This window comes from Mustela putorius, unplaced genomic scaffold (assembly GCF_011764305.1).
Source record: "Mustela putorius furo isolate JIRA1106 unplaced genomic scaffold, ASM1176430v1.1 tig00003859_pilon_pilon_pilon, whole genome shotgun sequence".
NCBI classification, from domain to species: domain Eukaryota; kingdom Metazoa; phylum Chordata; class Mammalia; order Carnivora; family Mustelidae; genus Mustela; species Mustela putorius.
This window is the reverse complement of record NW_025422011.1, coordinates 14934880-14962740: the sequence shown is the minus strand read 5'-3', so window position 1 is coordinate 14962740 and position 27861 is coordinate 14934880. Positions and strand designations below refer to the sequence as shown.

Genomic DNA, 27861 nt, shown 5'->3' with positions numbered 1-27861 from the left:
CACTTCTAAGGTAAGCTGGCATTTCTATCATTTTCACAGAAAATGTTAACTTGTACAATCCTTCAGTAACTTATTCTGCTTTACGGCATTCACTGCAAGAGTCACGTCCTGGATAACACTGCTAATGGTGAGGAGATGTGGCAAAAGTCAATCCTAAATCCTTCTGATATACATGACACATTGGTTTGGACAAGAGACATGGCTTTCCAATTAAGTTTTGCTTGGCTCTCTAGTTTCAGTGTATTTGTTTCTTTGTACTATATTACTCTCTGTTTACAATTTTGCATTTTTCTAGACGGGCTGTTGAAAGGGAGACAATGGTTTTGAGCCTGAGTAAAGTCAGCTCAGATGAGAAACTAGTTGTGGGAAATCTATACAACAGATAATTTGCAAATCAGGAAGCAAAAGTTGACTATTTGGGGATCAGCTACCAAAATCATTTTAGCTCCTGGTACTGTGGATACAAATTCTCCTCCCAGGACACCAACAATGGCAAATAAATCAAAAGCTTAACTGCAGGTCAGCAACACCATGACCAGTGAATGTGGGAATCTCCTTTCCTAGACAATAGCAAGACACCTTATTTAGCACATCATTGGCCTGACCCATCTATTCTGATACCACTTAGTATTGCCAACGGGCCTAAAAGAGGATATGTTTGAGACTCTCCTCACTTAGAGACAGAGCTCATTAAATACGTGCTATGTTTTTCAAAGCACCCAACTCGTGCCCTCAGATTAATTTATTTATCCATAAATAAAGTAACCATATTTTCTGTACCCCAGATTGGACCATATGGTCTGATATGTATTAGCATATTTTTTTTATGAAGATACTGTAAGAAATTGGGACTGCTATGGAAACAGAGAACCAAGTCAGAAATAAAACTCCTATCACAGTCCTAATCTTAATTTACATTTCAGAAGTACACATTCCCATTTACTGCAAAAATAGCTCTGCTTCCTTCAATCTTGAACACAAATCACTCCATCAACCTTCTTTCAAACAGGAATACTGATCCCCATACTAGAAAGTAGGATTGTCTTCTAACCTGTAACAGTTACATTGGCTTGGAAGACCCTGTGCTTTGAGTCAAACTTCTTTGCAGGCAGGAAAACCAAGAAGTACCTTTTGTCCACACCAAATGTCCCTTGCAGAATTCAGAATGACTTTTGGGTCAGGAAGATTTCCTGGAACAGGCCCCTTTGTCACTGAATGACAACCCGTAATCATTCTATACTGTATCAATAAAAAAAAAAATATAAAGAGGGATGTTACAGTCTGCATCGTGCACATGAGCACATCAAATGTTCACTGAAAAAGGTAAACTGAACCTAGGTGTATTTCCCACTTTACCTAGGAATGGTTGCAATGTTATGGCTAAAGACGCATCAAAAACCTCAAAATCAACAACGGAGAACACCATTACTGAGTCTGTTGGGCTGTGGGGATACTACTGCTTATGATTTGAATGTAATTAAAAATAGCTTTCTGCTGGTTCATGTTGACTTTCTAGAAAATGGATATATATATATACATATATATGTGTGTGTATATATATATATATATATCTCATAGTACTTTCCATAGAAATGTCTTATTCATATAGAGGATTCTATTTCAACACATGCTTAATGAAAAGATTTTCACAAAGCTTCAGCGATCCTGTTTAAAACAAATTTGACAAGGAAAGCAGTAGAACTTGTGAAATACTACATGTGTTTGAGCATAAAATGAGTTCCCCAGCACAGGTCGGAACACTTTGTTTACTGACAAGACTGTACTATAACAAAGCAAGAAATCAAAATGTTTACTTACCAACTTTCACCATATGTATTCAACTGGAGACTGAGTTATTTTTTTATTAAGGGAATCCCTCCCCTTTGGTTGTTAGAATAAAGAGCTTCAAAAGACACCCTATCCATCCAGCTTACATTCTAAAACCTCAATCTCAAACACCTGGTTCTTGCATTTAACCCAACGGTGAGATTTTAAAGCTATTCTGCTCTTTCAACTTAACTATAAAATCAAGCTGATATGACTTGAATTATCTAGAGAATATCAAGCTAGCCTGATACCTCCTTCAACGTCGGAGAATTTTCGTGCTGGAAGGAATCAAGTGATAATGTAGCTCAACAGCCTGTTTTCACACTTAAACAAAAACAAAAACAACTGGGAATCAAGAAGATGAAATGATATGCCAATGTCAACGAGCTCGCTCTCCACTCCAAGACCAGCTATCATTCCTCTGGCACCCACTAGCTCTCTTTCACAGAAGTTAAAAGGAAGGTTCTCTCTTCTCCGTAACTGTTATGTTTCCTTTTCAAACATTTGCAAAGAGAGAACAATATATCCACCCTTGAAAAGACTCTGATTAGGATGGCCTTCAAATACTGTACTTTTGGTAACATGACGATCTGAAACGTAACTATAGGATCCCAGACCCCTGAAATTCAGTTTCTAAATGGGCCACTTCTTTTTTTATCTTACAGCCAAATGTGCATGGTGGTCTCTGAGAAGACAGCTCCCTATATCAGTTACAAATAGTCTCTGGAAGCATAGTTCTCAGCATAAAATTTTACAAATGGTACTAAAGCACTTTGCCTGGCTTTGACTTAAAAAAAATGTTATCCACATTTTTCATCCACAGCTGCATTTCACACATTCTCTACCTTCACACATTCTCTACAAGAGAAGTGTTCCATACAAAAGTACCCTATACAAATCCTGAGGGCTTAAATGCTTTCTTCTTAGTGTGGAATCAAGATCCAGACATCCTAAAATAAATGCATCTTGAAAATAAAAATACAAACTAACAAACACACATTAAGTGATAAGCTAACAATATTTGGTTCAGAAGCCCATGGTGATCACTTCTTGACCGTTTGACTCTTTTAAGAAAACTATGTAAGATAAAGGAAAACCCCAGGATCTCAAAATGACTATATTTCTTGAATTCATAGAATTATCAGATCTAATACATCTCAGCCAAATTTATCATAACTTTCAGATTTAAAAAGGAGACGTTGTGGGACTATAATACCTTTTCCTTTCTAAACACAGCCAAATCGTCACTATTGCTATTATAGAATGTTCAATAAACATCCAATGCTGGAAAGCATTTAAACTATTTTAAGATAGAATCTGACCTAGTTAGGTACAACCAAAGACACATGGTACCTTATTCCTAGAGTCAACTTTTTACACCATGACACACCTGGGATCTTTCTCCCAAATGAAAAAAACTGCAGTAATTATCCAATGATAGGCTGGCTATCTTGAATCTGCATATATCCACTTCCTGTAAGGAGCTCAAAATTAAAGAAATTACCCATGATTTTTACAAGATCCTAATAAAGCAGATGTAACTCATGGGTTCTAAATCTCTTTCGCCCAAAGGAAGATTAAACAATTTAGACACAACATCAGGCATTTACATGGAACTCGGCATTTCAGAGTTTTCACATGTTCGTATTTGCTTTCCGTAACAACTCTGTGATGTAACAAAAGCATTATGTGCCCTCTTCTTCACTAATGAGAAAATTGGGGTGCAGAGATTTATGGTGACTTTTTCAAATGAATAGTGACCCAACCCAGAGAGCCTACCTCCTAGTCTAATGCTTATCACATCTTTGCTCCATATCCAAAATATATGAAAATGCCATCTTTGAAGTCTTATTACAAGACTGCATCTCCTTGTTTTGTCACGCTCTATTGTCCACTAGAGATCTTTGGTCAGAGCATTCAATCAACTCCCCGGCTTGCTGCTTTTCATTGTCCAAATGGTATTCTTGAGAGGTGTTTTCCTATAAGTGGTGGGGAAGGGGTGGGGAAAAGGGTGTAACTTTGCTTTTAAACCTAACATTAGTAAATCTAACATTAGATTTAGTTGTAATTTCAAATATCACTGAAGAAGATTTATGTTATTATCAAATGATGACCAGGGACTTAAAAGCTTGAGAAAAGCTATTCTAGATATTTTTTTTTTTTTTAATAGTCACAGTTGTCAGAGTTCATTATGTGCTACATTGTATACTTTCCTCAAACTTCAGGATAACCATTTTATAAAAAATAAATGTTGAAGAAACAGTGGAGAATAAGGCCTCTTATGTTAAATTTGCTCATTTATATCTCATTATGACTTAACAGTGCAGGTCTGATTGCTAGCTGTTACCTCACATTCTAGAACACCTTGTTATGAATTAAAACACAGTTATGTGTGTTATAAGATCCGTTAACAAAAATGAAAATGATGGTGATATTGAAACCAAATGTTCTGACACAATTATTCCTTATACCAGTTTTAGCAAACAGAGTGCTAAATTCTGAGGTGACTCCCCACACTGTGCCTTTAGGTAGCTGCACAAAGAAATAAACTTAATAAATCTAGCATTTATGTTGCACATTTAATAGAAAGCTCTTAAGCCATAATCACTGTAGCTGCTGGCATCTTATTTCTTCAAGAATTCTTTCAGTGCATGCATTAACTTTGGTTAAATTATTCTGGATTTAAAAGGCAGAAGAATAATTAAAATAGTATGGTTTCAGAAGCATCATTGTAACAGTCCAATTTCAACAGATTCAGTTGCTAAATTTTACTTCATATTCCCTTTGCAAATCAGTTATTTAGATTTTAAAAACAGGGAATCATGTGCTGTCATCTGCGTGGCCATTAGTCTCACACAAAGAAAACAACTATAAAATAAGACTAAGAAATCATTCTTCCAATGATTGTCATTGAACTGTTACATTAGTAAACATTCACAGTAGGAAGTCTCTCTCAATCTCCAGCATATGAAGTAGTGCAAAGGAAAAAAACAAATTCCAGTCCTGTTATCTGTGAACAAAACTTGTTACATTTTCTCCAATTTCACTTCTTCCATATTGTTAGACATTTGCTGTCATATCTTCCCAAAATTAATAATAAAATATAATCAATTTCTAAAGGACCCCGCAGCCTTTTTAAAAGTTAATTTCTAGTTAAAAATAAACTTTAATTAAATCCAAGATAAAACTGTGACCTATATTCTATTAAATAATTCACTTTCTTTTTTTTTTTTCTACACAGTAATTCTTACAATTTTTTAAAAAAACAACCATGGAATCCGAAGACATGAGATGCTATCAAAGCACTAATAAATGACGGTTTGAATTCATTAGTTCTTACATAGTAAATACTTCAAAATGCCAACTTTTCCCATCATTGCACAATTACTAACAACGCTGACAATTTACTTACACACACACACACACACACACACACACACACACAAATACACACATATACATTCTCTCCGTGGAACCATCTTTACTTTTAACATCTTTTCCAGTTAATGTGCAAAATTCTTGCATTCTAATAAAAAATATAAAGATAGATTTGCTCCTATTTTAGCCTCCCTCTTCTCCAAGATGTATCATTTATTTGATATGTAATACAAGGTAACAATTATGTCACGTATAACCATTAAATGGTGTACTACTATATGCATTAGGTTCGTTTGCATATTTCATTTTCGTAACTGCGCTCTCTATGCATAAATATATTTGGAGATACTGGGATTGGGGAGGGGGGGTAGTGGCGGGTGGAGAACAAGATTCACACATCGGTCTCCACAGCCTTTGCATTAGAACAGTTGTTTTTATCTGTCTCACTGTCGTCCCCCTTTCCCTGACACTTCCCCTCCTTTGCACAGAGAGATTCCTTAACTCCTTCTTCCATCTCTAGATACTCTGACTTGTCCCCCAGGGAAGAAGAAGTAGAGCTCCGAAATTTCTTCAGCAAATTAGAAGGGAGGTATGGGCAACTGACTGCATTCTGTGTCAGCTGTGTCTGTTCCTCATTTTCAGTCTCTCTGTGGTAGAAATAGTTAAAGTTAGAGACAATCACTGGCACTGGCAAAGCAATGGTTAACACACCTGCAATGGCACACAGGGACCCCACGATCTTGCCCCCCACAGTGATGGGCTTCATGTCCCCATAGCCCACAGTTGTCATGGTCACCACAGCCCACCAAAATGCATCCGGGATGCTTTGGAAATGGGTAGTAGGTTCATCCGCCTCCGCGAAATACACAGCGCTGGAAAACAGGATGACCCCAATGAAGAGGAAGAAGATCAGAAGGCCCAGCTCCCGCATGCTGGCTCTGAGGGTGTGACCCAGGATCTGCAGGCCCTTGGAGTGCCTGGAGAGTTTGAAGATTCGGAATACTCGGACCAGACGAATGATCCTGAGAATGGCAAAGGACATGGCCTGCTGCTGCTGCCCGTTGCCACCCCCCTGCTGCTGGGCCAGATCAGTGCCCAGCGTGATGAAGTAAGGCAAAATGGAGACAATGTCAATGATGTTCATGATGTTTTTGAAGAAGAGCGCTTGGCTGGGACAAGCAAAGCAGCGAACCACAAACTCGAAGGAAAACCAAACAATACAGACTGTCTCCACGATGAAGAAGGGGTCATTGAATATGGTGTGCCCTGAGTTCTCTAGGTGGGGTGCTGAAGTGTCATTCAACAACCCACTGTGTCCTCCTGCACTCAGTGCCATGATGAGATCCCTGTCGTCCCTAAACTCAGGTAAAGTTTCCAGGCAGAAAATGACAATGGAGATTAAGATGACCAGGACGGAGACGATGGCTATGCCCCTTGCTGGGCTGGAGCTCTCCGGATACTCAAAGAGAAGCCAAATCTGCTTTTTGAATTCATTCTCTGGCAAGGCCCTGTCCTCCTCCTCTCTCACAAAGCCCTCATCCTCCCGAAACTTGAGCAGGGCCTCTTCTCCCAACTGGTAGAACTTCACCTCCTCCGTGAAGATATCAAAGGGGACATTGACTGGCCTCTTGAGGCGGCCTCCTGATTGATAATAATATAAGATGGCATCAAAGCTAGGCCTGTTCCTGTCAAAAAAATACTCATTACGCAAAGGGTCAAAGTACTGAGTCCTCTTCTCAGGGTCTCCCAACAAAGTCTCTGGAAACTGGGCCAGAGTCTTCATCTGGGTTTCAAAGCGCAGGCCTGATACATTTATCACCACACGTTCACAGCAGTCGCTGTAGCGGACTGAACTATAGCCACCACCGCCCCCATCATCCTGAGGCAGCAGGTCCGTGTAGGAACATTCATCACCATGGTCATCTTCACTATAGTAAAACCTTCCCTCCTCTTCCTCCTCCTCCTCGTCTTCCTCCTCTTCCTCTTCCTCGCTCAGCTCCCTCAGGATCTTCTCCTCAGAGCCACTGGGCATCAGGTCAGAGCAATGAGGAAAGCTGCTCTGACGGTGGTGAGCTTTCTTCTTCTCAGGCCGCTGGCGCCTCCTCCTCCGACTCCCCCGGCCACCCTGAGGGTCATGGGAGGTGCAGGCCCCACGCGACTGGTGGTGGTGGTGAGAGCCACCTCCGGAACCCCCGCTGCCTTCCACAGCAGCTGTGGCGGCTGCCACGGCGGCAGCCGCGGCGGCCCTCGAGTGAGCGAGCCTCTCCCGCTCCCGGGCCCGGGCCTGGGCAGCGTAACCATAAGGCATGTGACTGTTGCACCCTGAGCTCTCCGCACTCACCATTGCAACCTCCATGGTGGTGGTTTTTGGAAATGGCTGGTTCCAGTTGTAGAAGAAGAAGAAAGAAAAATAGGGCAGCTTCTTTTCTCACCAAATTAAGGTAAGTTTGGAACCCTTAAGCAGATTGCTTGGAAGACTAAGGATATTTTCAGTCCAACTTTGCATTTTCTGTTTTTAAATCAGTACGCCCCATGCTCTCTGTTCCCAGGGATTCAACATTGCTCTCCAGAGCTTGGCTGGTCTAGATAAACAACCTAGCACTCTCAAGCCCAAGTCAAAAAATGCTGGGGTCTCCCAAATACCTGTTTTTGGGTGGCTGTTCGAATTTGGAAATACGTCTAGGATGTGGTTGGTGGTGATGCCGCAAGATTCAAAGGCGGCAAGTATCTGACAGCCAGCAGTTGTGCCTAGAAAATGGAATATATTTTTCTGCCATGGAAATTGTCCAAAGCTCAGTCCATCAGATTTAAATAAAATGCAAATAAGCCTTTAGTCTTAGCACTTGCCTTCTAGTGACGGCTTGACCCATGTTAGCGCGTGGCTCGAAGTACGTCTAGCCATGGCTGCTCAAAGCCTATCAGGGTGATTCTCCAGGTGCTCCCCTCAAGTTCATCACAGGCTTCCTGGACCCAGGGCCAATGCCAAGCTATCGACAGGGGCAAAGACCTTGGGAGGTAGAGAAGTTACAAGATGAGGTGTCAGCAGGGGCAAACCCAGCTCTGAGGTCTCCATAGAAATCAAGGAAATGCAGAGCATCCTTCAGCTAAAATCATGCAGAGGAAGCACTTCACCTGAAAAAGGAAAGGAAACAAGCATAGGAGAAAAATAAAAGGAATCAAATCATAAGGAGCAAACAGTGTTTCCTTCCCATACACCTTCTTTCTCTTGTCCTCAAGCAAACCACATAAAGCACCAAGTGACCACAAATTTCCAAGGAGTGTGGGGCAGGTGGTTAAATCTCCTTACTAAATCATCCTTCTGTCCTTCTTCTTTGGCTATTATTTCAGCTCAGTCTATTTTCATGGCAACTCAGTTATCTTTCCTCTCTCCACTCTCGACCCACATGGCTCTTCCTTTGGCTCTCCCTTTCACTCATGCCAGGTCTTAACTCTCAGTGTCACTTTTTTCATTCCACAATAATAATGCTGTCACTTTACAGCTGCTTCCATCATTCATTGATCTCAAGGCATTTTTTAAAAAAATTTCCACTCATCAGATACTTCTGAATTTAGTGCCTTTCCACCCCTCTCTGTCTTGATTCAGGATCAGAGCAGTTGGAAAAACCAGGTTTTTTTTTTATCCAGTCTCCACCACTTCAACAAGCTTCAATCACCCCGTCTTCAAAGTGTAGGTAATAATGCATCCTCCCCCCCATCCCCATCCCAATTACTGAGGACCAGAACGAGGCTCTGAATGTTGATAGAATAACACATACGTAATGAATGTCAATAAATGCTGGCAGTTCTGAATAACCCGACTGTAACCTAAGCTTTTATTGTCAATCTACTCACACCCAAACGTATATGTCCTTAAACCACAGTCTCAGTTACAGGGAGGACAGAATGTAAGGACATTTAGGACACTTTGAGACACACCAATGGCCTATATTAGGTTGGCACTTCCTGACTCCCTAAAGCATGTCCCTGTTGTTGTTTTTCTGTTCCCCAGACTCCAGAACACTCCCTACCACCCACAGCCTAGGAGCTAATCCCAGTTTCCACTTCTCTGATAATCATCTTTTCTCCTTGCGGTTCCTCCATGTTCCCCTCAATGCTTCCTCCTACACTTCTTTCAAGGGAATATTTCCTTATATATTAAATCCCAGTTTGTATGGATTTTATTTTCAGCCTATCACACCCCCCCCCCATAATATAATCCATTATCTCCAGTCTCCCAAACCCCGCTGCCTCCCTTGCCTCTCTCTGCCCACTTTTAGTTCCAATCTACCACTTGCTGATCACTTCTTCCTTGGAGCCCGGATCTGTCTCCACTGTCACTTGGTATTCCTGGCCTTTCTTCTTAGTTGGCTCTCTCTAGGTCCAACTAATTCATCTCCTCAGCCAGGACCTAAAAGAACTGCCCTAATCTTCTGTCTCCTATGCTTTTGCATTCACTCTGTCCAACAGGACTTCCAAGAATGCAGAGTAGCCCAGAGAATTGGGGAGGATGATGACAGTCAGAATTCAGGGCATCTACCAGTTTCTATTACTGGAAGCACTTGGGGAGCACAAGAGAAATGGCTTTCTGGAGCCATTAAAGGGATTCAGCCCTTGACCACCTGCTGCTGCTCCTTGCTGAACCCTTTCAGCCTAGAAGGCTAAACCCACCCAAGTTTTATGAAGTGACAAAGCAGGGAAGTGGTAAACAGAGCACCTCCCACCATACATCTCCTAAGGCAAGAGGTGAGCTTGATTAGGACACCAAATACACCTCTGAAGGTATCTCAAATGACAAGCCCCTTCCTTTGCCTGACTCCTAATGACAGGAAATACATTGAAATGTTTACCTTCAGGATGTCTCCAGATCTCTATTTATCAAACCACCCTGGGGTTACATTTATTCTAGAAGGTCAGACCACCACCACCTTTAAAAGACTTCCACAGGCCAAAGAGCCTAAGAGTTTGCCCATTTTCTTCCCCCAACTCCCTCAAAGCAGCTAGAATATACTATTTAAATAAAACCCTAGAACCAAAGTATCTGTATTCTTGTATACTATGCACACCCCTCTCCCAGCTAAGTGCTCCCAGAAGGTCACGAATTAGCATGTCTTCTAACTCACCATCAACTCTGCAGGAGATGTAGACCTGCTCTCACTTTGCCCTGAGCCAATTATTTATTTATTTATTTGGGTTTGGTCATTTTTGTTTATCTCCCTCCCCCACCTTACAAAAAGCAGATTGCCTTCCTTTTTAATTGGCTACCAGTTACCTCACTATTCCCAACCAAGAAGAAGAAGATGATGATGATGATGAAGTAGAAGAGGAGGAGGAGGTGGTGGAGGGAGCAGGTGGGAGAAGAAAGAAAAGAATAAGAAAAAAAAAAAGAAAGAGAAGGAAAACCTTCCACACAGCAAGACTGGCTTAAAAATCTCTCTTCCTCCCCTAGGTATTAATGCGTAGGGGAATCTGTTCAAGACTACTCCCAGGAGCCTTGGTGGGGGAGACCTTTGCATAGAAATTTCCCTTCCTCTTTAACACCATTAAACTAATAGGATTTTGCAGACTACCTATTCCCCCAATCCCTGTGCCCCCCAAACAACAGCCAAGTATCCCTGCCTTCCTCCACTGCTCCCCAACAACAAGGCTGTTATCATCCCTCAGTGCTAATTCCTGCAACTGTCTTAGGGTGGTACCTGCACCTATCAGAGAGAGAGAGAGAAAAAGAGAGAGATTGAAAAAATCAAAAAGCCAACACCGTGAGAAATGGACACTTCAACGCACGCCATTTACACAGTCCCTATGTGCTACTGAAATGCTCGGAAAATGCACGCAAATCCAAATGCTGGGAGAGGCAGCAATTCAAACCCGTTCGCCAGCTGTTCCCAAAGGAACGGAACCGGTGAGTCTGGGATGAGGGAAAACGATGCTAAATCTGAACCCCATGTCGTTGGAAAACGACATCTTTAATCGCACCCTCCCCTCCAGACCTAGGTTCCCGCTCGGGCACATTAAGCAGGGCGCACGCACCCCATCCCTGGGGTTAGGAAAATAACAACTGTTGGCCCCCCGGAGCGCCGCGCAGCATCCGCACCTCCCTTCTTCCACCTCCTGGTTTATTTTTAACCGCCTTCCATTCATGCCCTTCTGTCACATTCCCGATATTATTTATCCCTCAAATGTCCACTGTTTCTTAACAACCAAAAGAGGACGGTGGGAAAAAGATAAGAGAGGTATCATACTTACCGTTCCCGGGCGGAGTGAAAAATAAATATAAAGAAAATCCCCCACTCGGTTTGTCTTTCCCCCTCAAGCTGCAACAGCTGGAGGAGGGGAAGAATGTTCTTGGGGGGTGGTAGAAGGAATCACTCCGGTGTGGCAGGTGGAAGCTCCAAAATATCCACGAAACAAGTTCTGTTGCCTGGCCGGGGGGCACAGAGTCCTCGCTGCTGGAGCCAGGGGTGGGGATCAGGGCTACCCCGGGGAAGACCCCAAGACTTCTGGTTCCTGTGGAGTTCAGCACAGGAGGGTTCAATCGGAAAAGGAATTCAAGGTTCCCCCAGAAAAAGAAACAAAATCCTAGACAGCAGCGATCACTTGTTAAGCCCGAATTCCTCCTCCAATATCCATCCCTCTCCCTCTCTCGCTGGCTGCAGAAGCAGCACACGCCTCCCCTGGCCGGGAGCGCGCGCCGGCCGGGGGCGGGGCCAGGGCTGTGCCGAGGGTGTGGCGAGCGGGCTGTAGCCCGGGGCACCTCCCCGCGCCGCGGGGCGGGCACAGTCACGACGCCGCCACTGCCCGCCCCCCTGGCCGACCCCCCGACGCTGGGGAGCAACAGGGAGCGATTCCGGGAGCCTCTGGCCCTCGTCCCCAGAGGCGAAGCCCTAATCCCGGAGGAAAGGGAGTCCCCGTTGGTGCTGAAATGGGGGTCCGCACCGCAGAGCGGGAGCCCAAGAGAGAGGTTGGCAGGGAAGACCTCGACGGGAGGTCCAGTCTCGCTAACAGGGTGCTTCTGCGCGTCTCTCCCTGACCCGCTTTCTCTACAGCTCAGCGCGCGCGCGCACACACATACACACACACACACACACACACACACACAGCCCCGCTTAACGGGTTTGTAGGGTTGGGAGCCTGGGTGCATCTCTGGCGAGGCCGCTAATTGGGAGCCCCCCCAGTCGCCTACGAACGGGCCGATTCCCCTTGGTCTCCGCCTCCCTTGTACAATTTGTCAGCCTCCACTCGGGGATCGGGCCTCTGGGCGCAGAGGAGGCCGACTTTCAAAGTGTGCTGGATTCGGGTGAGGAGCGGGCTGCAGAAATGGGAATCAGGCCCAGGTTAGGGGTTGCGCACGGGAGCACAAGTGCACGGGGGAGAGAGCCCGAGGACTCTGACTGAGCAGGTTGTAAGTCCCGCCCGGGGCCGGAGGATTTTAGAAGGGGTGAAGGAGCCCTCCCTGAACCTGTTGATGCAAGAAGAATACAACTTGGCTACGGGTTTGACTCCAGGGAGGTCTTTATCAGAATAGTCGGATCTCTAATACCACGCACCCCCATCAAACAGCAAAAACAAACAAAACCCACAGTACCCCGCGGGGCAGGCATGCGCCTGCCTTGGCGTCCACCCTGGGATGGACTCCCACATTGCATATTAGGTGGCAGGTGTATGAAATGCCCATAGACATGGATGTAAAATTGCAATTCCCACACATCCGCTCAAAGAAAGATACCGGTGGCAAGTGCGAATTTTTACACACACGCACACACATACAAGGGCAGGTAAAGACCCGGGCTCCAGGCACCTCTTCCAGCTCCCTCTGATGGACCAAGCAAGCAGTGGCGACGCGCACCGGGACTGCTGGAGTAAATCCGACCTTGGGCGGGTCAGCTGGCGCTGAGGCGGCCACTGTCGGCCTCAGCTGGCAGCTTTGTTCGATGGCCCTATTGGGCCTCCTGCTTTTGTGGCGCTCGATTAATTATTAAGAGAAATATTCCTGAGCTGAATTATAGATATGCTCTGGTCTCACCTAACTGCTGCCGGCTCAGCGAAGGGCACCTGGAGGACTCCTTTTCGTTGTTGTTTGATTTTTCTTTAAAAAAAAAAAAAAAACTTTTAAAATAACTAAAACATTTACATTGTAATCAGTGGGAAGGAAGGAAGGGGGGGGAGGAAAGGAAGGAAACAGGAAACAAAAAGGAAGAAACAAGGAAGAAAGAAAAAGAAGGAAACATGGAAGGAGAAAAAGGAGATGGAGGGAGAGAGGGAGGAAGAAAAAAGAAAAGAAAGACGGAAGGAACAAAGGAATAGGAACAAAGGAAGGAAGGAAAGAACGAAGCTGAAGTGGGACCTAGTTGTCCTAACGTCTTCTAGCTAGTGCAGCTTGAATTTTTGTCCTGAATAAATTTACCTGTGATCTTCTGGGCTCAGCCAAGGGGCGGAGGAATTGAGAAAAAGGTACCTCCACCCTGGGTCAAGAGAGGCTCTTTGCACCAGTTCATTACCCATTATAGTTCATTCCAGCAAGCAGCATTGGTGGATTTCTTCAAAAATAAAAATGGCCCCATGCACTGGCCTAAAACCCTCTTTCCGAACCTCCATCGTGTGATGTAGACAGTGTGCAGATTCATACATACCAAAAGCAGATATTTGAGTTTATTGCTGTCTTCCCAGAACCATGTTTCTTGGGATGGTAGAAAGCAGGTCTGAGAGCACTAGATCTTGGGACTAGCTTCCTGGAAGCAATTTGCGAGATCTCTCCAGACCAACTGTGGAAAGCTTTCAGAGAGATGAAAATTGAGATTGAATGAAGTACAAAAGATGACAGTTATTTTGAATCGTGGATATTTTCAATGGATCGTGTTTAGAATTTATGAATTATGCCTCCATGTGCCATTTATTGTTTGTTCTTTTCATGGCCCAGAGAATTTTAAAGTTTAAAAATGCCTGAGGATTTTAGAAATACTTGTACTTCTTAGGTATCAGGAATCTGAATTACTGAAGTGCCATGCGAGAACGCAGCTGAGGAAAAACCACCCTTGCCAAGATAGTCCTTCAGGTCACACAAAGAGGACTTATTGAGCACTTGATCAAGGCAAGTAACACTCACTGAGTGCCCACTTAGTCCCTGGGTCTGTGCTAAATTCTTTGCATGCATATTGTCTAAATTTCATCTGCGTAAGTGAACAATTTATGTGGCTGGTACTATTTTATTTACAATTTACAGAGAAGGAATAGAGGCTTATGATGGTTCACAAAATGTACCATAAGTTAAATAGCTGACTATGTAACAGAACTTGGCCTGTAACATCTGACTGCATGGAGGATGGACCCCATGCTAGTGATGATAAGGCCACGTGCTCCATACCCATTCGTCCTCACAAATGAGTGGCTGTTATGGATACATAGACAGATGAGGAAACAAGGGGGTATGTGCAATGATGAAGGTATGAGAGTAGTGTTTCAAGGATGCAAAGAATGGACTAGCATCTAATTTGGGGGAAGCAAGCAAGGATTGACAAGGAAAGGGGAGATGTGTTTGAGCAATGGCAAGAATAAAGTTTATGCAGACATGCAGGGTTGGGGTGGACTAAGAGGAGCTAGAACCTGAAAAAAATGGTGTCCAACTGGGAAGAACAGTGCGCTCCCCCAGCCTTCTCCCCACCCACCCATATCTCTCTCTCTCTCTCTCTCTCACACACACACACACACACACACACACACACACACACACCTTCGCCCTTTTAAATAATTTATTTATAAAGCAAACAAGAAATATTCCATTTCTCTCCCTGAAATTCTCTTAAAGATTCCTAGAAATTCACATAAACAGTTGCAGAAAGGTTCTTTATTTGTGACCAACAAAAAATCTACCTTGTCTCAGTCCCCAAACTCTATTTTCTTTGGAGAAAAAGAAATTATTTTCTTGCTTTTGTTAGTCATCGACTAGTCAACATTTCTTAAGCTCCTTACCTCCATATACACTTATTACCACAAATAATTTCTCCCTGGCTTTGAATTCTCTCAGTGGTGGTACAAATGTTCCAGACCACACTATGAAGTCTTTGTTTATATAGAAAGGGGCAAAGGGCAGTAGATCCTCCTTTGTACAAAGCAGATAGGAGGCCCTGAGGGATACAAACTAAGCCCATTATAAATGTTTTTGTTCTCTTTGGGGACTACAGTACCCAGTGAATTGCAGTGTTCTATTTACTTCTCTCTCTCCCTGAGAAGCCTGCAACACCTCCCTGAAAACAGGTGCTGTATCCCAAGCAACCAGTGCAACACCTGACCCAGAGTAGGCACTGGACAAGAAGGTAATAAAATGAATGAATAATGGAAGAGGCTTGCTTCCATTTGCCAAGAAAGTTCAGTGTGTGTGTTGGGAGGAAGAAAAGAAAGAAAGAAGAAAAAAAGATGTTTCTCTTTTTCTGCCTGCTTACTCCCAGCCTCTCAACCATCTGACTTTTAAAGTTCTGAAGGATGTGAAAATGAGAAAGTCCTGGGAAACTTGATGCCATTCCTCCCATTTCCAGATTTTATGTATACCAATGTTCTAAGCCACCCATTATTCCTTATAAAATGTGGATCCCCCAGACAGTTTTTCCTTGTACATGAATTGTTCAACGACTGTCCATTACTAACTATTCCCTATTCCATCTTATGTGTACCAGTACTGGTCAGGTCTTAACACTTTTTTTTTTTTTTTTTTTTTTTTACGGTGAGGAAACATCACCCCTGCAGAGTAAGATGGACCCCTTTCTTCCTGACTTCCTGATCACAGCACTGTGCCCAGCATGTTGGGCAACAAGACGACACTACCTGCCTCAGGGTGGACAGCTGTAGTTTAGAGGGTACAAGATGAGGGATCTGGGAGAAGACACAAAGGGCAGAGAGAAGCAGAACTTAAGTGAGGCTAGAAAGAAAAGTCCATGGGCAGGAGGAGCCCCCCGGTAGAGGCTAACTGAACTAGAATGGCACCTGTGAGGATAAGCAAAGAAAGGTAAGCAGAGGTCCAATATGGTTTAGGAAAGGAAGTAAGGGTGGACATGGATGTGCCATGCTCAAGAGTTTGAACATGGGGGGCACCTGGGTGGCTCAGTGGGTTAAAGCCTTTGCCTTTGGCTCAGGTCAGGATCCCAGGTCCTGGGATCGAGCTCCACATAGGAACCTGCTTCCTCCTCTCTCTCAATGCCTGCCTCTCTGCCTACTTGTGATCTCTGCCTGTCAAATAAATAAATAAAAATCTTAAAAAATTAAAAAAAAAAAAGTTTGAACATGGGGCTGTGACAAAACACTGCATAAAAGCATTTACAACCCTTCTTCCATCTCCACACACAGGACAGATGTAGTTCATGTGCACAACCCACTCCCCTGGGCAAACCAGAACAGCAGTGGAGGCATCTCCTAGACTGAGTTACAGGCATCTCCGCTTCCTGGCTGCAATGGCAGCCCTTTCTCGCCATCTATGATTGCATCTCAGAAGCCAAGTGAGTGAAATTGAGTTAGCATAAGCTAAATCATCTCTGATTTAGTTTTCTAAGTGGAAATTGATCAAAAATGTTCTTCTTTAATTGAGGTAACCGAGAATTTGCAAAGCACCCCACTGATGTGGGGTGACACTGCTACTGAGATCCACTGTCAGTTCTACTCCACCAACGGAGAGTCATCCTTTTAGCTCTTTGGTCTGCTTTCCTTTTATATAATTGGAAAATAGGGCAATCATGGAGGCTCACTTAAAATGAAACTAGGTGCAAATAAGAATCACCTACAACCTTGTCTTGGCACAATCAGGAGCAAACTTGGGACAGAGGTGAATCAAGCAAGGTTTAGGCATAAAAGGGTATTTCATTTCCCACAGACATGACCAGCACTTTGCCCTCTGTAGTAACTCTTAATAGTTTATATCAAGGAACTTTTCCATATACCTACATATGAACCTTTTCATAAAAATGAGAGGTCATGCCATACTTCCTGGCAAAACTGTATTCCAAACTCTCTGAAAGCCCCTTTAAATTTAGTCGGTAACCATAGGGCAGGCTACATTCTGTTATCATGAAAGCTGACTCCTTCCACCAACTCCGCACTTTGATTTTGTTCTATACCATTCACTCCCTAGAACAGGCATCACCAAAGCCTATAATAGGCCTCTGTTGTGTAATACAAAAATGTTTATACACTTTCTCCAAGATCACCTCACCCACTGGAGCCCTGACTACTTCTCCTGATTTGGTTGACTGTTAGAAAGCCCTTGTCTAGTACATGCTTCCCCAAACAAGTGTCATAGTCTTAGGAAGGATGTTCTCATGTAGAAAAAATTTCTATTGGGTACAGATCAGTTTACAAATACACCTCAAATTTTCTGCTCTTGGGGCGCCTAGGTGGCTCAGTGGGTTAAAGCCTGTGCCTTTGGCTGGGGTCATGATCCCAGGGTCCTGGGATCAAGCCCCACAACGGGCTCTCTGCTCAGCGGGGAGCCTGCTCCCCGCCCCCACTCTCTCTCTACCTGCCTCTCTGCCTACTTGTGATCTCTGTCTGTCAAATAAATAAATTAAAAAAAAAAAATTTCTGCTCTTTGCTCAGTTTTCTCCACTCCTGGCTGAAGATAAAAACACAATTCTGGGGATGAGCCAACTGATTATATTTTAGAATGAAAAGCCAAAACGAACAAGACTGAGAGTATGAGTGCAATAGGATGCTAACTTATGGTTTCTCAGCAGCAGTTACTGAGAACAGGGTACCACATATCAGGTTTTACATATGCTAAAAGCAACTCTAATAATTTCTTAGTCAATCTCACAAGCTAGCTCTTACCCTGAAGAAGCACAGAGATCATAGGTCATATAAGACTGCAAAAAATAACAGTTTCCTTCAGATGCTTTTTAGAATGAGTCCTTTTCCAAATTCATACATAGATTTGAACTTGAAGGTAAATTTAAATAATTAAACTTAATAATGTTTACAGTGAAATTCTAATGATTTACAACAGCTCTTGGGTGGGGGGCAATTAACATTTGACTAAAGAAATTACTCTTAGACTGCTTAAGGGGCTGAAGCAGGGATCAGACACTGGGTTATAGGATTGTCTCTCCAAACACCTGGCTGTGGAACCTCCAGAAAGGTTCTTAACCTTTGTGAACATCAATTTCTTTGTGTGTAAAAATGGAAACTATACCATCAGTCCTGAGTCTCAAAGTCATGATTGTGGATCATACAGGAAATGTATGTAGTAAAACTACTGCGTAAATAGAGGATAATGCTGCTTTAAAATAATAACTGTCTGTTATGAACTTAATCCTTTGTCCCCACAAGGAGGAATCTGATTGATTTAGCTCATCTTTTTGAACCAGGCTGCTCAAGTCACAAGTTACCAGCTTAACTGGTCAAGTCACCTATGCCCCAAGACTCATTCATCTGAGTTTGTGGGTGGGATGAAGTTTTCTGAACAGGGGCCAACACAAGTCTAGCCAACTCATTCTAACAGCAACATTCCATATCGTTTTTACAATCTTGGGAAATCTTTGGTACTTTTACTTTCAGAGGACCTTACTGGCATCATATCTAGCATATTTCAAGTGCTTACACATTCCACTTTAAAGGTTATGTCAACTATTGTACAATTGAGTTGCAACTCTAGTAGACACTATTATGCTGACATTTTGCAGTATTTTATGCTCTTTCTCCTGTGTTTCAGAGCTAATAATTTTATTTTCAGAGAATAAACATTCCTCAATCTTGTGAAAAGCTTCAAGGAATATCCCAGAAACAAACCATAATCCCTGAACAAAGAAGTAGCTCCTTGATTCTTGGTTTTTAAGGAATTATTAAGTAATCTCATTGGCTGATAAAGTATGGGTTAAAGGTATCCTCACTCACCTGTTAATTTGCGCATGAGTATGTGTTGACGTATGTGAATGCATCCTGTGTTTATGTTGTCTTCCATGTTGTGTGTAAGCTATAATGGGAAAGCTAATTATTAAACTCGGCAAACGCACCCAGAGGCTACTGTGAGCGATGCATCCAAAAAAAAAGAGAAAGAAAGTCTAAAAATAACTAAGTAATAAATAACCATTTGCAGATGGGAATTGTTCATGCAGTTTTCTAAACAACAGCAGATTTCTTTAGGATATTATGGTGTTTTTTAGAATTTTACTAAGTATACTAAATCTTCTGTATGTAAAGGCAGATAATTTGAATAAGAGTGACATAAAATTGACTGGATCCAAATTAAAGTTATTTTTAAGACAATATTGAACCACTGCCTTGATCTAGAATAGCTTTACAGATGCATATTCTTCTGTTAGTTAAGAGAGGGAGTCATTTCTGAGAGGCAGAGCACTTTTTTAAAAAAAATTATTTTAACAATTATTTTGGAATACTACATTGCTAAAAATGTAAAGGCCACTCTTCAAAATAACATCATGATTGTTTAGTGTTTTATTTGTTCAGGTTCACACGGAAGAAAAAAATAAAACTAAAAAAGGAGACTAAACTAGAGCTACAAAGTTCATTCTAGCCTGGGAATATGTTGCAGAAATATTTAGTGAGAAAGTTGCGGAACTTGTAGCATAGACTTCATGAAAAATGCAAGGGAATTCGGGATTCTTAGGAGGGATGACATTCCAAACTTTAGAAATGATTAAAATTGTATTAAATAATACTATAATAATAATAATATAATTATTATATAATACAATAATAATACTATTATTATAATTAAATTTAAAATCACCAATCAGAGAAGTGGGCTTGATATGTGATAATCTGAAATAGTTTCTTTCATCCAGTATTGAGCACAATCTTTCAAAAGACTCCAGTTCACATGACTTTCTGCCACAACTAAGGTATATATAGTTAGTGGTCTAGTCACACACTTCAAACTTAGTTTAACATAGTCCCTGCACAAATAACGTATTTTATTTTATTTTACTTTAGTTTTTAAAGATTTTATTTATTTATTTGATACAGAGAGGGACAGAGAGGGAATATAGGCGGGGAGTGGGGGGTGGGAGAGGGAGAAGCAGGCATCCCGCTGAGCAGGGAGCCTGATATGGGACTCCATCCCAGGACCCTGAGCTGAAGGCAGATGCTTAACAACTGAGCCACCCAAGCACCCCTAATAACATATTTAATAACATAATTCCTTTTCCCATTTTCAAGGCAGTGTACATCCATCAAGTGATGAACTTTGGCTCTGGTTTTAAGCTTAAAAAAAAGTATAATATACTCTCTTTCACTTGGGAAATTATTGAATATTTCATTCCTAAGTTGAATGTGATGTATGCAAAGAATAATCTGACTTGTTTACAGTGATATATAGATTACAGGTTAAAAGCACAGCCTCTAAAATCAGCAAATATCCATTCATTACTAGATGTATAAACTTGATTAAGTGTAAGTTTTCTAAATGTAATGTTCTCATCTGCAAAGTGAGAATGGTACCTGCTGTTTATTATACTTAACACTGATGAGAAAACATAGCTATTTTTATTAAACTAAAAATATTATGTAACTGTCATTTGTCAAAGATTTGCCTAAATTATGTGAACTTGAAATAATGAAACATATTTGATTTGCTTTCTGTAAGGATATTTTTTAAATCCAGCGCATTGAGAGTCTTAGTAATTCCATTTCCTTAATTTCTGGGAACTTTAGGAATATTCAATTTATATACTCAACAATTAACCTATAATCCCATAAGAATAGAGCTCCGTAAAGAGATCTTGTAATCAAATTCCGTAATTCCATATGAAAGAGGGCAATACTACATTATATGAGAGGTAGAAGTCTTTCTGAATGACCGACATAAATATCCAAAGAGAGAAAGGAAACATAGTTTCAATTTTAAAATTTCAGTCAGAAGTCAAACAGAAATACAGAAATATAGAACTCACTGATCCACATTAAAGAGCTGTTCCTTTCCCAGTGGGTATAAGTTCTTAATTTGAACTCAGGTAGACAAACAAAAGACTTAACGCTCCAGTGTTTCTGTTGTCTTTCACAGGAAAGAGACAAGATCTCTATAAATGATCAGTTCCTTTACAGAGATCAGCAAAAGACCACAAAACCCAAAGATTGACCCCAGAAATCAAGCTGGCACCTTACTGTGCTACTCATGGACATGAGTCCATAGCACAGGACCAGGAGTCAGACTCTCCATTGGGTCACTAATCATTTGTCAAAGCAGAGCACAAAGGTTTCTTTACCGGGGTAAGTTAAGAGGGACCCCAAAGCAAGATCCAGCTCTATCTGAGTGACAGCACCAAACGGTGAAAGACAAATGTACCAGGCAAGGAGATTATTTTACCTAACTATTGCAATAGGGGGAGTACTCATTGATAAGGGATGTCTCAAAAAAAACAGAAGGGGACCTGGGGCTTTTTAATGGCAAGTAACACAGTCATCCCAGTTTATGGGAGTTTATGGGAGTCCTGAGGGAGGACAGAAATGGGTCTTATCTTAAAACAGTCTGGTGCAGGGTGGTCCATAAAGGGTGGGAGGATTTCCAAACCACTTCTTTTCTTGGACCAAAGGGCTCAGATACAGTTTATCATTGTCAAATGATCAGTTTTATATATCAGTTTTATATATCAGTTTTCCTTTATCCTCATTAAAGGAAAAAGTATTAGCAGATATTACTGGAGACGGCGATACACTTGGCAGCACAATTATATATTCTGCATGAAGTCAAATACTGACTATCCTTTACTAACTATGATTCTAGAGAAATTACATAATTTCTCTGATTTTTTATTTTATTATGAGTTCATTGGGCATAAAAATAGTGGTCTCTTCATAAAGCTGTTGTGAAGATCAAATATGATAAAGATGAAAAACTCTAAGACCAGGTTTTCATCTCTTACACTCCCATAAACAATGGTTAACTATTATTTTCATCACCACATAGGACTGAGTGAATGCCGTTGAAAAATAGACGTCACTGTTTTATTCTTAAAATCCATTTGATGAAGTAAACATTTCTATAGCACAAGGATTTGCTTTTTTAATTGTCCAATTGGTTTGGTAATTTTAACAGAAATTTTGATACTTCTTAATGTAATATTTAAATGTGATTATCATTTCATTGAGAAAGAGGGGAAATTTTGGATTTATTTCTTTAAAAAATGATGTTATTATAGAGGAAACAGGAGATAAGTTGTTCCCTAAAAACTTAACTGAATATTAACAAATTAAACCAAAACCGAAGTTGGAGAAAACTAAATAATGCTGTACTGTTAAAAATTCATAATTCTGCTGTTTTCCAGCTGAACTGATGTAAACTAGCAAACTATATGTGGTTTGAGGAAGAAAATGTTTAAAATCTCGTCATCTTCTCTTCCTTTTTTTTTTTTTTTTTTTTTTTTTTTTTTTTTTTTTTTTTTTTTTTTTTAAAGATTTTATTTATTAATTTGACAGAGAGAAATCACAAGTAGACAGAGAGGCAGCCAGAGAGAGAGAGAGAGGGAAGCAGGCTCTCTGCCGAGCAGAGAGCCCGATGCGGGACTCGATCCCAGGACTCTGAGATCATGACCTGAGCCGAAGGCAGCGGCTTAACCCACTGAGCCACCCAGGCGCCCCTCTTCTCTTCCTTTTAATGAATAAAATTAATGGCAAGGAAATTTTACCATATGACTGTCTATGGAAGGACAAAGTATTTGCTGCTGAAGAATAGCAAACAAAGCAGTCCTAGAAATTCTTGAATGACCAAGCAATTCTGTTCCTCTACTTAGAGCTTGGAGAGCTTTGTCACAGGATTCAAAGTCTGTATCTCTTTCGGTTCGCAGTGTCCTACTGATGCTATTAATGTTACCTAATTTAATGACCTTTACAATATCAAGAAGGAAAATAATTTATGCTGATTTCCTGGACTCCCTACCTGTGATGAGGAGAGACTTAAAAGGGGGAGGAGATGGTGAGATGAGGGAGCATTTTTTCTCACTCTGAGCTGATCCTCTCAACCACTTCACATCCACGTCACAAAGGAGTTTAGGGATATTACCGGCTTGCAAAGCAGACCAAACTTACAGCTTTTGGCTAAAGAACTTTTTAAATCATCCAGTACATTTGGTGCCTTCAAAAACACGACAAAACTTTCAGTCCAAGAACTCAGCGTCCTAATAGATGATTATGGAAAGCAGACATATGGCCTTAAGAAGCTTCAAATCTACCTAAATGCTTGAGAAGACAGAGCCAACACTTCATGGATTTGTAGCAAATATATAAGATCATATACGTCTTTGTGGTCTCTGAAGTTACCTGGCTTTGGCTCCAATTCTGGTTCTATCACTGATAAACCAGGGGTAATTGACAATAAACTTCTTTTTCTTCATCATAAAAGTGAGAATACAGGAAGTACCTACATTGCAGAATTGCTTTGAGGATTGAAAGAGAAAAGTTAATTGCTTATCTCAGTTCTTGGCCTATAGTAAGGACTCCAATGAATGTTAGCCATAGTAGTAGTGGTAATAGTAAAATAGTACATAAGGAATATACATTATAAAAAATTTTTTATGTGGGCTACAGGCATAGCCTACAATTAGTAGATGTGACAGTATGTAATTAAATAATATTTATGGAGGCACAGATATAAATGCAATGGCAAGTCAAAGCAAGGCAGAACAGTGGAGATATCAATAGGGAAATTACTGTTCTTTGTACCAGGCCTGGCAAGTAGTAAGTTCTTGATAAACATTAGGTGCTTTTATTATCAATGCTATTAGATTGTAACAGGCTCTGTAGAGGAGGTTAAACTTGAGCTGAACCTTAAAGAAGGGTAAGACAAGGGTAGCAAAAAGACTCTCGAGTGAAGCCAATTCCTAGACTGATGTCTCTGACATGGGAATTAGGATGATATAGTCTACTAAGGTGAGACTCTGCTCTGAAGAGAACCAGTGGGGATATGCTTCAGTTTCTCCATCAATAAGTCATTTTCATTATTAGCCTCATTATTAATCCTTATAGTGTGTTTAGGTTCCAGTTACAATATGTTGTGGGCAGAACGACAGTCCCCAAAGAGCTATGTCTTCAGTGTCCTGATCCCCAGATCTGTAAATATCACCTCATTTGGAAATAAGGTCTTTGCAGATAAAATCATGTAAAGGATCTTGAGATGAGGAGATCATGCTGGATTATCCAGGTGGGCCCTAAATCCAGCAAGTATTTGGATAAGAGAAACAGAAGAGAGGCCGACAGAGAACAGGAGAAGGCAACATGGCCATGGAGGCATCACTGGAGTGCTGCAGTCACAGGCTGAGGTTTACCAACAGCCACCAGAAGCTGGGAGAGGAAAGGCACAGAAACTCCCCTAAAGACACACTGGTTTTGAACTCCTGCCCTCCAGAACTGTGAAAGCACACCTTTCTGCTTACTGGTGTGACAAACAAAGCTGAAAAAAAAACAAAACAAAACAAAAAAGCAAAAAACAAACAAACAAACAAAAAACAGTCACAGGCAATGAGTACACTATGCCACACATTCTCTTTGTTCAACCTAAGCTTTCTACGGTCTTCTAAAATACAATATAAGCGTTATTATCACCACGTACAGGAGCTACAGAAATATTTAACAGGCACATCCAACCTAGTATAAAGAAGGATCAAGAAAAGCTTCTCAAAGGAAGAAATGTCTAAGGTACAATCATTTAGATGGGGAGGAGTTAACTGACCCAGGAACAGAGAGGCACGACAAGCAGGTGCACGACAAGCCTAGATGAAAGGAGAAGGAACCGAGCAAAGTTTGAAAGGCAGGCAGCATGAGGAAGCTAATGCCTGGGCCTGGGTAGGGTTCCCCGAAACAGAAAGAGGCAGGCCATAGGAGAGGCAGCATCTAGGAGACTCTAATAACAAGGAGAGATCAGAGTCTCTTTGCTTTATCAGCCAATCCAGTAGCCTTTTGATAAATAATAGATAGCCCTGGATTATTTTAAAGTCACGCAGGTATGGAAGGGGCAGGGGGAGAGAGGGAGGCAAAATATACATGGAAATTGGCCTATGCTCTCCAGGGTTTTTCAGAAACCAGTTGGTAGCTCCAAAAGAAAATCAATAACCACTGCTTCTAAATGTGGCTCTGTTTCCACAGAAACATGTTTGCGGGTGAATTTGGAAGGCAGATTTGCAATGCCAAAACCACCAGTCCAAAAAAGAGAAAAATTCAGTTCAAACAAACTTTTCACTATAGTAACAAATGTTTTATTTCACTAACATTTTTCCATTTAATTAACTGAATTTGGAGAGGATTATCAAATAAATTCAGCCATGCTCCTGTAGGCACAATAATAATGAAATCTGGAGCAGTATTAGCTTCAATATAAGCAGAGTATGTGAAAGCTGGTAGGAAGATGTTTGGCTAGCTTTGTCAAGTTGAACCTATTTGCAAAAATAATGAATACAGTCGAACGTTAAGGCACTATGTTAGTGAGGTTGACACTGATCAAAAGATAAAAAAATCTCCCTTTTCTTTTGTGCATTTCTAAATCTTAAATGTTGCATGGTGGATATTGTAGGCACATGGTAAAAATGTTCTTGAAATTATCTGCCAGGAGTAATTTCTACATGACCTCTTACCTTAGACAAGATAAAATTCTTCCTATTTGTCCTTTAGTGGAATGAGTATACTTTAGTATTTTTATTCATATCAAACCCAAGATACTAAAAGAGATCACAACTTATATCATTTAAAAAATATACTTATGAAATCCTAGAACCCAGCAGATTCCCTCCTACCAACTCCCATTAATATAAATGGAACCATATGTTATTTTTTGTGTGTGTTTCTGGCTGCTTTTGCTAAGCATTATATCTGTGAGATTCATTCATGTTGTTGTATATGCAGTAGATTTTTTTTTCCATTGCCGTGTGTTATTCCACTGTATAATGATTTCACTATTTATTCATTTCACTTTGATGCATATTTGGGTTATTTTAAGTTTGGGGCTCTTATGGGCAAAGCATCTATAAATATTCTTTTTTTTTTAGTAATTTTTTTTTAAAAATTTTTATTTATTTATTTGAGAGAGAGAGTGAGAGAGAGAGAGCGAGCATGAGAGGGGAGAAGGTCAGAGGGACAAGCAGACTCCCCATGGAGCTGGGAGCCCGATGCGGGACTCGATCCAGGGACTCTGGGATCATGACCTGAGCCGAAGGCAGTCACTTAACCAACTGAGCCACCCAGGCGCCCAATAAATATTCTTGTAAATATGTTTTATAAGCACTCACTTTGGGGGGCTGTGAACCCATAAATGGAACAGCTGTGTCATAATGTATATAATTTCCTAAAGTAATTCAACCAATTAACAGTCCCACTAGTGTATGAGAGTGTATACAGTTGCCCCATATCCTCCCTTGATGACATTTTGAAATTTTCAGTTCTTTTAGCTTTCGTAGTTATGGTGGGATAACAGTGTCTCATTTTAACTTTAATCTACATTTCCCTAAAAATTAGTGATGGCTAATGAAGTTGAACTTCTCTAGCATGCTCAAAAAATATATAGTTATGGGGTGCCTGGGTGGCTCAGTGGGTTAAGCCGCTGCCTTCGGCTCAGGTCATGATCTTAGGGTCCTGGGATCGAGTCCTGCATCGGGCTCTCTGCTCAGCAGGGAGCCTGCTTCCTCCTCTCTCTACCTGCCTTTCTGCCTACTTGTGATCTCTCTCTGTCAAATAAATAAATAAAATCTTTAAAAAAAAAAAAAATATATATATATATATATAGTCATGATAGTCCATTTCTAATACTTCATTTTTTTAGAGTAATTTTACATTTACTACAAAATTGAGAGGTGGATAGTGAGATTTCCCATATGCCCTCTGCCCCACACATGCATGGTCTCCCTCATTGACATCACTCACTAGAATAGTACATTTTTTACCAAGAATAAAACTACATTGACATGTCATAATCATCCAAAGTCCATAGTTCACCTTAGTATTCATTCTTGGTGTTGTACAGTCTATGAGTTGGGAAAAAGTATAATGACATACATATAGCCATTGTTATAATATCATACAGAGGACTGTTGCTACCCTAAAACTCTTCTGTGCTTTGTCAATTCATCTCTCTTTTTCTCCATCCACCCCTGGCAACCACTAACATGTTTATTGTCTCCATAGTTTTGTCTATGTCATATAGTTGGAATTTTATAGTATGTAGCCTTTTCAGACTGGCTTCTTTCATTTAGAAACATGCACTTAAGCTTTCTCCATGTCTTTTCACAGCTTGAGAGCTTATTTCTTGTTAGCACTGAAGAATATTCCATTGCTTGGATTTTTTTTTTTTTTTTTTTTTGTCAGCCGTGAGAATCTTATATTTGGAGAATTAGCAAAAATAGTACAGGTACTGAGAAGTCAAAAAGGACTAAAAAGGAACTTCTGGAGCAGATTTTCTTACATGATTCCCACAAGAAACTTCTCAGAAACCAAGATGCAACGCAATTTCTTTTTAATAGTTAATCTTTCCTTTTAGATATATTTGTAGACTTATGGAAGAGTTTCAAAGATAGTTTGGAGAGTTCCCATATAGCCTTCACTCCGCTTCCCCTATCCTTAACATCTTATGTAACCAATAGAGATCTTTATCAAAACTAAGAAATTCACTAGCATAATACTGTTAGCAAAAGCACAAAACTTACTCAGATTTCACCAGTTTTCTCACTAATGTCCTTTTGTTGGCGT

The 27861-nt window shown here is 41.1% G+C and overlaps 1 protein-coding gene across 1 annotated transcript; it reads right to left on the bottom strand.

The window, feature by feature from the left end:
- Positions 1-3490: 3490 nt before the first annotated feature.
- On the bottom strand, positions 3491-11859 carry KCNA4 (potassium voltage-gated channel subfamily A member 4). Its single transcript, XM_004755898.3, has 2 exons — positions 11449-11859; positions 3491-8337 (listed from the first exon to the last, which is right to left on the bottom strand). The coding sequence occupies exon 2, from the start codon at positions 7559-7561 to the stop codon at positions 5597-5599; it is 1965 nt and encodes a 654-aa protein (XP_004755955.1). The 5' UTR covers positions 7562-8337; positions 11449-11859; the 3' UTR covers positions 3491-5596.
- Positions 11860-27861: the final 16002 nt, after the last annotated feature.